Source organism: Ahaetulla prasina, chromosome 1 (genome assembly GCF_028640845.1).
Source record: "Ahaetulla prasina isolate Xishuangbanna chromosome 1, ASM2864084v1, whole genome shotgun sequence".
Taxonomy (NCBI): domain Eukaryota; kingdom Metazoa; phylum Chordata; class Lepidosauria; order Squamata; family Colubridae; genus Ahaetulla; species Ahaetulla prasina.
The window spans coordinates 332,095,097-332,107,848 of NC_080539.1; the positions used below are offsets into that span (position 1 = coordinate 332,095,097).

A 12,752-nucleotide genomic window follows, 5' to 3' on the forward strand; every position below is an offset into this window, starting at 1 on the left:
TTGCTCATACACGGAGTGCTGCAAGGTTTATGATCTTCCCTGTATTTTTGAAAAACTATATCAAATGTCAAGATTATCCATTGATACAAGTACAGGTAAATTACTATAAGAAAAGCTCATACCAGTCTGTTGAATTTCATGACACTGTTGATGCTGAGAAAGTCTTATGTTGGTTTCTGGAGGGCAAAACAAGCTAAAACTGAACCCAAGTAACATAAAAACTGCTGATGAAATTCGAAGCTCTCATGTTGTCACTTGAAGGGGAAGTACAAACTTTGAAGGATCAGCTGTGGTTTGAGGATTCTCCTGGATTTTCAAGCACTGCTAGATGGGCTGGTAGAGACTGCAGCCAGTGGGTTCTTTCCCAGCTTTAGTTGGTGTGCCACTTGTGTGAACCTCATGACATCAATTCATGTTCTCATCACTGCACAATTAGATTATGACTCTAACTGGAGATGCTTCTGAAGATCACCCATAAGTTGCAATTGTTCAAAACACAACAGCCCACTTGCTGGCACACTAAAACTACCAGAAACACATAAACCTGTGGTGAAAGCCTTAATAAAGTTTTTAAAAACAATTCAAACTACCGGTATTGTTTTATAGAGCTCTACGTGGCTTAATGCCAAATAATTTTCAGGCCCACCTTCTTCACTCAGAACTAGATTGTTCAATTTAGTCATCACAGAAGAAATTCTTGGGGATTATACATTTCTATATGATAAGGAGGATTTAAGCCAACAAATGATGTCTCTTTGTCATGGCTCTGATATTATAGAATGACTTTTCTTTAATGATTAGATTTCTCCCTAATTCTGACAGCCTTTCAGAAATCATTAAAAACTGAATTGTTTTTGAGGACCTTGGGCAACTATGATGCCATCTTCTTGATAACCATTGATATTTAATAGTGACATATTACTGTATTATTATTGTGAGATGGGTGAATTTTAATTTATTTTTGTTAGGATGTTACCAATTGGTGTTCATTAGCTGATTATCCTGCATATTTTCATATTTATGCACATTGTTAATGAATATTATAATTCTTGTTTATACTATTGTCATTGATGTTTTTAATTTTTATTTACAGTCAAGTGTATGTTAATATGTATATTTATTTTTGTGCTGTTCTTTTCTCATAGAGTAGTCAGTGGTTGCTTGCTCTATGGAATTGGTATTCTAAAAACTCCCCGTATAGAAAAGAAACATTATGACACCATGTCAACAAGATAATTAGTAATGTTTATAGAAGAGCTATTTCTCTGTGAATGGCTAATTTATGTAAATTTTGTTTAAAACTGGTATGTAGTTAGTATTTCTAGATATAATGAGGGCCATGCTGAATTCGTTCATAATTTATACTTGTCAGTTAGATGCTTAGGGATGCCTGAAAGCAGGACACGATAGCCATTCTGTCACTATTCCCAAAGAAATAGTACAGTAGGAAAACTGTTGCCAATGTAATATACAGAATAACAGAGTTGGAAAGGACCTTGGAGGTCTTCTAGTTCAAACCACTGCTCGAGCAGGAGACCCTATACTATTCTGGACAAATGGTCATCCAATCTTCTCTTAAAAATCTCCAGTGATGGAGCACCCACAACTTTGGGATGCAAGCTCTTCCACTGATTAATTGTTTTCACTGCAGGAAAATTCTCTTTAGTTCTAGGTTGGATCTCTCCTTGATAAATTTCCATATGTCAATTCTTGTCCTGCCATCAGATCTTTGGAGAATAGGTTGACCCCCTCTTGTCTGTGACAGGCCCTTAAATATTGGAACTCTGCTCTCATGTCACCCCTAGTCCTTTTTTTCACTAGACTAGACATACCCAGTTCCTGCAACCATTCATCATATTAATAATCTTTACAATTTATATATTATCATATATATAAAATCTTTATGATTGATAGCCATTGATAGTATTATGAATGATATTCATCCTCCTTGGAAACCATTGCTACCTTTTAGGAATGTACATTCCACTGTATGAACACATCCATGAACTCATAGAACACATCTATGAACATCAGCTAGCTGTCAAAAGACATGATGAAAACTCTTCCATTTCACAACATATGGACAGAGTTAAGTATAGTTTCAATTGGGAAACTGTGACCATCCTAGATCAAGCCAAGTCTAAAAACACTAGGGAATTTCTAGAAGCCTAACATTTTGACAAATTAGCCAACATTAGACATAAACAATATGTACATACTGTGCAAAAGAGATAATCAACAAGCCAAAAAGGAAACAAAAAGACCAAAATACTTTCCCAACAGCAATCAGCACCCAGAGGAGCACAGATTAAGTCCCAGATTAACATCAGACCAACAATGAAGAAGTAAGCAATACCCCAATCAAGGAACTGCCAAACAAACTAACAGTAAACAATCCAGCCAAAGGACTTCCAAGTCTACTCCCACCACATGGACAGGGCAAGCTACTAGAATATAAATGGGAGCAAACCCCATCCCTTACTAGCATTGATGATGTTAACTAGTTTGGGTGATAAAATGTCTGCAAGAAAACAGCCAAGCTCAGAGAGCACCAAAGACCACTCCCATTCCACTGTTATGCTTTTAATGTATACAGTGTTTTGAATAAAGAAATCTATCATTTTGACTCAGCTGCAATACAGGAAAAATATGTTAACTGCATATCAAACTTTCCGTATCAAAAAAAAATGAACTGAAGATATACTGGCTATAAAATATGAAATCTCTACCTCCTAATTACAATATTCCTTTATTACATATTTTGACTCTCTAAAAATACTAATGTGTCCCACTTCACTGAAGATCCTACAGTTTGATTGATTCTGGCACATTTAGAGAGCAGATGCTTAACTGCAGTTATTTGCCAAGAAAACTCTGGGACTTCAACAATGGAATGGAAACATTAGGATAATTTCAGTCTTGAAATGTTTCCTATATCAAATCTTGATATCTAGGTGTCAGAAATGGATATTTAATTTAATCATTTTGATAAATTAACCATCTTCATATATGAATTGCAAAACTATATGAGAAATTGAATTTATTATACTGTAAATATTTGTATTGGCTTTGTGCAATATGATGTGGAATGAATTATATAAAATATATATAATTTTTTATATATTGGGTAGTGATGAAGAAATAATTGAATCCTAAATGGTGTAGAAAATGTGGTGGTGATGTGGTTTGCTTAATTTTCTTGCTAGAATCAACCTAGATTACTAGATGAATGATTCTTGACGAATGTATCTTTTCTTTTATGTACACTGAGAGCATATGCACCAAGACAAATTCCTTGTGTGTCCAATCACACTTGGCCAATAAAGAAATCTAATCTAATCTAATTTAATCTAATCTAATCTAATCAAGCCTTGAACTATAATAAGGGCCTTGGATTTCACAGGGCTTTATTGGAATGCTAAGGAAGAGCATCAATCTACAGGCTTCATTGTAAACTTCAGAATGAATATCATTTTACTCTACCTCAGAAAGATATGGCAAGGATAAATCTTACTGAGCAGCTAAATCACCTTAAAAATGATATCGAAAAAAACCTTTAGTATAAGTCACTTCAGTATAAGTCATTTTGTGACTTATAACTCACTTTCATAGGGGAACTTATATTTATTATAGGAAATTATCTTTCCATTCTGGTTATCTTTGCTGGTTCATTGTCATTTTGCCCAATTGACTTCAGTTCAGAAAAATTGTTTTGTTTTGTTGAGATCACTTATTAGCCTCAGGCCTTTCTTTATTCATACTTTATTTGAAACATTTCTCTCCTTTTTGTGCAGTATAAAATAATCACCTGTGTGTGTACTGTGCCCTCATGATTAGACTTTTCATTTTTGTTGTTGTTGTGCACTTACATTGCTTTTTCTTGTTAGTCTTTGCATGTTGCATGGTTTGTGAACTTAAGTGTTCTCTAAACATCTAAGTCAGTAATTAATTTGTGATTAAAAGCAAACCTCTGACTGGTTCATCATTACTAGAATTTGATAGGAATAGCAGAATACCCAACCCGAAGATCAAGGGCATTTTAGATCCATAATAATCAGGTCTTTAGACTAGGACTATTGATATTTCTAATGTTCTTTCTCATTAATATTTAAGAACTTTCTAGTTAAAAAACTGACTCATCTGGAAAGGGGGGAACACAGCTTAAGCAACATTAGACTTCAATTTTTTATTTTTACATAATAGTATAAACTAGCCATTTCTACAACATTCTAATCGATAAAACACAAAATCAAAGTTTCATTTTCTTCCACCTCAAGCACAAAGTCCAGAAGTGGTTTCCAAGTAGAAACAAAAGTATTTATGGTTTTTTCTTTGATCAAAGTTTCCTAAACTTTTCTAGTTCATGATTCATCTAGTTCTAGATCCATTTTCTAGTTGGTTTACAGAAGTTGTGTCTTTTAATTGTCTTGTATAGCTGGTGTATTTATTATTGGAATAGCTCCACAGCCAATTCTTAATGAAACCCAATGGGGACTGACGTTCTCTCTCTATTCACAGAACAGATACAGCATGGGAAGAGACCGTGCAATGTCTCAGTTTGCCTAAACCCTGACCTAGAGGGACAACCACTAAGAATAAGAGGTTAGTTCAGGGTCTGTTCAGCTGCGATTTTGCTGTGAAGATTTAACAACCAGCTTTCCTAGTTAACACAAATTGAAATTGTGGTCTTGATATTTTTTGAACTGAACTATTTATTTACTTTGCATGGTTTTTATATCTGAAGAGGAGGAATTTAAAATTAAATAAATTTTAGTATGCTGTTACATCGATTGCTAACAAAATGTATTGCTTCTTTTCAAAAGAATAGAAAATTGAATTGTTTCCATTCTTGAAACACAGAAGTATTCTAACTTCTGTGAAGGATTTTGAATAGTTTTTTCATTATTCATCAGTCTAAGTGTACAAACATACACTCTTTCTACCCCAGTTATGCAAGCCACAGTCTTCATGCATTAACTGTTTTCTGCTTGAATGCAGCATCTAGTCATATAATGTCTTGGCAAATATCCAGAGCAATGTCACAAAGAAATAGTTTGGGCAAGACAAAATATATACATCAATATGACTTTCAGAATGGATGATTACTGTTATTAAAGCAGTCTGAAGATCAAAAATCTATTGTGAAGCTCAGAAGGACCATTGACAGCTTCTTATGGAGAATATGTTTATGAACAAGATATGTTTTGTCTAAATCAATCACTGATTGAAATTCTTATTTTGCCCATTTTAGCAGCACACATGAATATATGATTTTAGATTATTGTAATATAGTATTGAACGGGGAAAAATTAGCAATCTTGTTTGTATAATGGGACATATAAAATTATTCCAGTACAACTACTATTGACTATGGATTCTGTAGATATATTAGCATTCCTTCCTTCTTCAAACATTAAATGTGCAAACTTCAGGATAACTTTTTAAAATCTCAGTTAAAGCAAGAAAAAGAAAAAGAAAAAAAGATCTGATTTTTCCCATAGGATTATATAGGTCAGCCTGTTCTTGGTTTCTTAAAGCATTCTGCCAGTATAATAATGACCTATTTGTAATTGCAGTTTTTTTTTCTTATGCTTCTAAGCACTCTGTGTACAAATGATGAATTTACTTTCCTAGATCTCTGCCAAGCAATACTAAGATTAATTTCAACTCCTAAGATTTAATGAAAATCTTTTGCCATTTCTTGATGAACAAACTTTTTGGTCCTTGCTGTTTCTTTAAAGTGAAAAATGTTTCAGGTCATTTGAAACCTGACCTGAAGGTTGGAAAACCGATTTTTCAATTGAAAGAAATTGCAAATGAAAACTGCTACATCCTCTTGATTGTTTGTTTTCTGATTTTTAGGAGCTTAGATAAATTAAAAAAATACTTTTAAAAAGATGCCTTAAATTACAAGGCTTCTCTTCAGTGGAGCAATTGTTTAAATTCTGAAAGTTTACTTTAAAAGCATTGTAGCTCTTTATATGTAATCAAATGAGACAAAAATAGATAATTTTGATTTATCATGAAGTTCTCTCTTTTTTTCTTGTTCTTCTTTCTACAGGTGCCACAAAATCAAGCTTGCTGTCAGCACCTAGCATTGTTAGTATGTTTGTACCAGCACCAGAAGATTTTATTGATGATCAGCCGACAATGATGACAGACAAGTAAACATTATCACATTTCTTCTCGTTTTGCCATTTAAGACCAATGATAAGCTTAAAGGGCTGATTTATTAATGACAATGACAACAGCAGCAAAAAAATAATAATATTTTGTCATTGAAGTGAAACCAGAATAATTATCTGCATATTTTGTTAATGGTTTACACCAGGGGTGTTAAACTCGATTTCATTGAGGCCACATCAGGATTGTATGTGACCTCAGGGGCTGAGCTGGGCATGTCCAGGGTGGGTGTAGCCAGCTTGACATCACGTGTCAGGGTCACCTGTGGTGGCCCAGGTGCTCTGTTGGTGAAAACGGGCTCCTGAGCTTCATTTTTGGCCACAATGGCTTCTTGCAGCTCTCTGCCAGCAAAAACGGAGCTTGGGTGGGCCATGCATGCTCCCAGGGCCCATTTTTGGCTGTTACGGCCTCCTGCAGCCCTCTGCCAGTGAAAACGGAGCTCCATTTTTGCTGGCAGAGGCTGCAGGAGGCTGTCACGGCCAAAAACGGGGCCTGGAGCCACAACAGGCCAGTCCTCTGCTGTTTCCAGGCTGGCCCCGCAGGCCAAATCTCAGCATCCTGCAGGCTGGATCTGACCCCCGGGCCTTGAGTTTGACACTAAGAAAAGCTAAAATGGCAATGCATAAAAGGTTTAGGTTTTTCAAAATACAGAGATAGAACATAGATAAGGAATTATCTGTATTTACACTATTGGGTTTTCCAGAATGTTTACTAATTTTTATCCTGGAAGTTGGCAAAAGCAACAAACAGTATAAAAAATACTGCTAGATATACAGTATAAAAATACTGTCAAGTGTGAATGTATTGTGTTTCTCTGTTGCAGGGGTTTAATCTCTTCCCTGCTGGAAGAGATAAAGCCAAAAAAGAAGAGAGGGGTGGAAATGAAAATTGTATGATAATCCTAAATTTTTAACCATTTGGTTAAAATAAACATTATATTATACCAAATGAAAGAAAAAGTTAAGCAATTGATAGGGAAGTTATAAACCTAAGGTCCTTTCCAGTTTTTAGTCGTCTACCTTTATCTTTTAATATTTTGATAAATGCATTTGTAGAATGCTACCCACAAACATCTCTTCCAAAACCTTTGTTTATAATATGTTCTCCACTATTTTTCATTTTAATATAAATGTCAGCATGGTTTGCATTGAGATAAACACTGTTACGCTAATAAAATGCTAAAATCCATGTAGTTAAAAATAGCATAATCAACAATGAATAATATAGTTCAAAATTAAATAGACAGGGAAATCAAGAAAGTGCTTGGAGAACCAAATTCATTTTTAAATGAAAGAAAAAACACTCCATACTTGGAGCGCCCTCTCTCTCTCTCTCTCTCTCTTTCTCTCTCTCTCTCCCCCCACTCCCTGCCTCCCTCATTCCCTTCTGAGACCTATGGGGAGTATGTCTTCCTCAATCATGGGTCCTCCACCAGAAGATTGGGAATTTGAGGGCACTACACAGTATCTTAGCTATTTTTAGCACTGCACGCTTCTGGACAGAAAGCTGTGATATTGTTCCTGGAATCTGTTGGAGTCTGTTCCCTAGCTTAGGAATCACAGCCCCAAGTGCTCCTACCATCACTGTGGCCATTTTGGCCTTTACTTTCCATAGCTGGATAGCTATCTAGAAATCTGATGACAGGAGGTGATGTAGGGGGCTGTTGAGTTATTTCATGCCTATCGTCTTCCTTGATTATTTTTAATGGAAAGATAAGAAGAATTTCTAAAATGAAAAAAAATATTGATTATCATTTCAGGTAGATTCAAATAAAATGCTCCATTGTCTCATTTTATGTACCTCTAAGTACAGGAAGAAAATAATGAAGGTTACCTGACTGCATAGTTTGTTGGTGGAACAGCAGTGAAAGGGAGAGCATGGTTGATAAATGAGAAATATCCTGTAAGGTTAATTTATTTCAGTCAGTTGGTCTGGTTGTTTTCTAAAAGCTTTGGCAGCAGGTAGTAAACCGGGCTAAATGAGATTGATTTTCATGACCTTGTTGGCATTTTCTCCTGCTGCTGTGGAAAAGGAAAATTGTCTGTACAATCCTGTTAAGTTCAAACATCACAATCTGTTGGAGACATTAGTGAGTGGTTGATCAAATTAACCAAACATCCCTATTGGGCCAAGATGTACTGGTTTTTCAAGTCTTTTTATACAGTCAGTAATATTCTGCCTCATCTCATCTACATTAGACAGGTCCCTTAAGATCAGACATTATGGAACCTTGGCAGAAATGTGAAAGTAATCTCTTGGCAGTACATGAGTTACATCCCATTCAGTGGCCAAAATTGGAAGGAATCAAAAACAAACTTCTTATTGTTGCAAAATTAACTTGTCTCCTTCCTTGCAACCCATAATTCCCTCGCTTACGGAATAATCGCTGCAGCAATGTAATGCGATTTTCATGTAGTAATATTGCATTTTGTCCTCTAATTTTCTTACAGATGCCATGACTGTGGAGCCATCCTGGAGGAGTATGATGAAGAAACACTGGGTCTGGCCATAGTAGTCCTTTCCACATTCATTCATCTCAGCCCAGATTTGGCTGCTCCTTTGTTGCTGGATATTATGCAATCTGTAGGAAGGTATAAACTTTCATTTTTCTTCTCATGTCTTCCATCCTTCTACAGATCAATGGCTTACAAATAAAGAGTGAATTCAGCATTGTTTCGTATTTCTAATGCATCTACTAATTGAGCAACCCTAAATGAAATTAAATGGAATGAACCCTGAAAGTATGGAAGTTGCTTTCAGGAAAAGGTAGATCTGTCTGAAGCTCCCCAAGCCAGCTCCTTCCTGTTCTGTCCCCCACCAACCACAACCAAGAAAACACGCGAGCTGACTATATCTGCCAGCAATTTATTCCTACGACAGATATCAGTTCTGGCAATGAACCTGCGATTGCCTGCCAAGTTCTCTTATCTCCTCAGAAGCCAGCGTAACTGCAGTTCGTTGCTGGAGCAACCAAGAGTTCAGAAATAAACAGAAATCCAGAAGCCAAATTCTTAGTCTTGAAATATTGCAGCCAAAGTTTCCAAGAGTCAGTTTTTGTCCGTCACAAGAAGCTATAGAGCAGCTCCTCCTGCTTTTATACCCTATGGCGTGTGGCTCTGTGACTCAGCACTCTCTAGGTCTCCCCCACCCCTTCTTTTGTTGTTCCCGCCTCTCCTTTCTGCGATGCCTGGGATTTAACCAGGACTGATTGTCAGCAGCTGGGTCTTGAGGCGTTGCCTGGAAAGGGGAAGGTGCGGGAGAAAGAGGCCTCATCATCTCCTCCACCTGGCCTGCCTCTGGAACCTGGAGCGGAGCCAGAGAGGAAGGTCCTGCAGAGGGAAGCCCTGTCGGCTCTTCCCCCTCACTCTGAGTCACTCTCTGCCAAGAGGCCAGGCTCGGGAGCCGAAGACACAACACTTCCTTTGTCCAACTCAGCTGATTGATACCAAGGAGAAGGCTGAATTGATATTACACTGTCACATAATCTAAGCCTTTTTCCATGTCTACCATTTTCTGTGTGAAGGGGAACACAGAGAACCATCATGATATTTGATAAGCACATTTTAAAATGAGCTATCTGACTATCTTAGCCGATTGCTGCTCAGACTTTCCTGGACAGGGAAGATTTGTGCCAAATTAACCAGGCAGTATATGTGCTTTAAGCCAAGGGGCAGATAAGAAACTGATAACTTTGAGAAAAGAGGAGCAGCAAAGGAAGATGCCTCATATTAGGCCTCACAATTTAGATCCCTGTTGCCTGATTAGTATCCCTAAATTACCATTCTAGGAAATCTCCAGCTTTATCTAAAAATACTGTTAACATAAGTGGGATCTCTTGCATACAAACTATACACCTTTCTCTATTCATGTGATAAGGAGAAGTAGATTTATCCGAGAGTGCTCCAATACATCCCTTTTACAAAACCATTGTGGGAGCTTTTTTTCTAACAAAAGGTTGTTGAGTTGAAGTCATCTTAGCTCAATTTTTATTTGATTACATAACCAATTCCAACTGCTTTATTGAAAAAATGACATTTTTATTTAATTCTCTCCCTTCCCATCCCCTGGTCTTTTCCCTCTCACCAGGTTGGCTTCAAGTACCAATTTTTCTAATCAAGCAGAAAGGTACAGTATAATGATAATCATTTCTTTTTGCAACTGGCCTACAGAACAAACAAAAGTATAAACATTTGTTATGAATATTTGATTTTGAACAAAACAGAACAGTGATATTAGATGCATAATAGAGCTCCTCTTTCAGAAATATGAAAAATAAATAAATAATGTTGGATTAAAGCATTGCAATATACAGTAAATCTAATCTTTTCATAAACTAGTGCAGAAATAGGGAGCTAGCTAGGAAAAAAAATGGGGAACTACTGAATATCCTTGCATATATTTCATTAAGGAGCTACATAACATGATGATTTTTGTCAGATAACATCTGGAGTCTCAGATCATGTAGGAGAAATCCATAACTCAATTCCAACATGTCTATATTTAGCATATGACAATTCTGCCATTACAAGTAATCATGTCATGGATTTATTTCTGGTAGTCTGGAGTTTCTGATATTAACTGAGTGGCACAGAAAGGAGCCATTCCACAGTAATTGCACATCATAAGTGTAATAGGATAAAATACTCGTAGAGAAAGGAAAAAGTCACATGGGTACCAATATCTCTTGATTTATGATAATGTGATTATTTACTGTTTGATGTTATCTCCTACCACAGAGAGTACAAATTCAATATAGTGCTGCATTTTGTAATGATATAAAACATACGACATCCTATATGATCTACCTATATCAGGGGTCTCCAATCTTGGCTACTTTAAGACTTGTGGACTTCAACTCCTAGAATTCCTCAGCCAGCTTTGCTGGGAGTTGAAGTCCACAAGTCTTAAAGTGACCAAGGTTGGAGACCCCGACCAATATGATATCCCATGTATGTGTTTAATCAACACAAAAGTGGGATTGAGAGAGGAAGAACAAATATGCGTGCCTGGCCTTTCCAGGCCAGAAAGCCTTTTCTATCTATTTATTTAGGCAACCCTCATGATTCAGAACCCTGAAAAACCCCAAATCTATGCTTGTGTGACATCTAAGGCATTCTGGCACTGTATGGAAGAGTTATTGTACACTTCTACCTATAGATTAAAAAGAATTTTGTTTGATGGAAATGTCTTCACACAGGTAGATGTAATGGCTGCCAAAAGATTGTCGTTTTATTTTTTTCTAGTTCTTATTTCCGTCATGGTGTAAAGTACGAAGAATCTGATTCTTAATGAATGCCCACCTGTGTTCTTGTTGGTTTCTTCATGATGAAATATTTTAGTAAGGTCACAATATTTTTCTCCTTCTTTCTCTCTTCCTTTATTTTAACACACACACACCCACCTCCCAGTATGATGATTCCGGGAAATGCTGCAGGTGTGGCAAAGCAGTTTCTGCGTTGCATTTTCCATCAGCTGGCTCCCAATGGTATATTTCCACAGCTGTTTCAGAGCAACATCAAGGGTAATATGCTGTGCTTATAATTTATTTCTGAGACTCTGCATTATGTTCACATGAAATCCCACTAAAATAATTGTCATTTGCAGATGGAAGCTTTTTACGAACCTTGGCCACCTCTCTTATGGATTTCAGTGAGCTGAGTTCTATAGCTGCATTGAGCCAACTCTTAGAGGTCAGTCTATTCTACTTCTTTAAAGTTCACTCCTGATGCTATTTTCCCATTAGTTGTATCGAACAAGTGTTTCATTTTCTTATACAGTGTTTTCCATTCTAAAGTTTGCTTGTACTGCAGCAAGCCGAAGACATTTATTCAATTGTATAACATAGGAGTGGGCATTCTGTTGCCCTAAGGCTGCATCTAGTCCTTAGTTTAATTTCCGAACCTTTTTGCAAAAAAGCTATTCAGATTGCTGGCTAGAGAAATCTGTTTCTTTACCAGCAGACTCTGGGCAGGGAGGAAGAAGAATGAGGGAGGAAAGCATACAACCCCAGATAAATTGCAATTGCTTTGAGATATGAGGACCGGATTGAAAAAAAAAGTTGCCCATGTTGTGATGGAGTAAATATCCTTTTTTCTCTCTTGAAAGTAGTCATTCGTGTCCATCTGATAATAGAACAAACTCTAAAGGAACATCCTATCACATTGTCCCCTTTCACTTAGACAGATGATTGCCAAAAGCCAAGACTAGAAAGGGAAAGGAAGTGGAAGTAGTTTATTGTAGTGTGTGTATCATACTGCAATCGTATCAGGGTGAAATCCAGCAGGTTCTAACAGGTTCTGGAGAACTGGTAGTGGGAATTTTGAGTAGTTTGGAGAACTGGCAAATACCACCTCTGGCTGGGCCCAGAATGGGATGGGAATGGAGATTTTGCAATATCCTTCCCCCAGGAGTGGGGAGGGAATGGGGAGTTTGCAGTATCCTTTCCCTTGAGTGGAGTGGGAATGGAGATTTTGCAGTATCCTTCCCCTGGAGTGGGGTGGGAATGGAGATTTTGCAGTATCCTTCCCTTGTCACGCCCACCAAGTCATGCCCACCAAGCCACACCACGC

General features: G+C 37.0%; 1 protein-coding gene across 2 annotated transcripts in view; it reads left to right on the top strand.

Annotated features, from left to right (window-relative positions):
* The window catches only part of UNC79 (unc-79 homolog, NALCN channel complex subunit), a 148,976-nt gene that overhangs the window by 94,994 nt on the left and 41,230 nt on the right, over positions 1 to 12,752 (top strand). For both annotated transcript variants that reach the window (XM_058162614.1, XM_058162615.1), the window contains exons 35-40: positions 4,519 to 4,602; positions 6,062 to 6,164; positions 8,634 to 8,774; positions 10,270 to 10,308; positions 11,592 to 11,704; positions 11,788 to 11,873. In XM_058162614.1, coding sequence (XP_058018597.1) covers positions 4,519 to 4,602; positions 6,062 to 6,164; positions 8,634 to 8,774; positions 10,270 to 10,308; positions 11,592 to 11,704; positions 11,788 to 11,873 — 566 coding nt within the window. The remainder of the gene's footprint in view (positions 1 to 4,518; positions 4,603 to 6,061; positions 6,165 to 8,633; positions 8,775 to 10,269; positions 10,309 to 11,591; positions 11,705 to 11,787; positions 11,874 to 12,752) is intronic.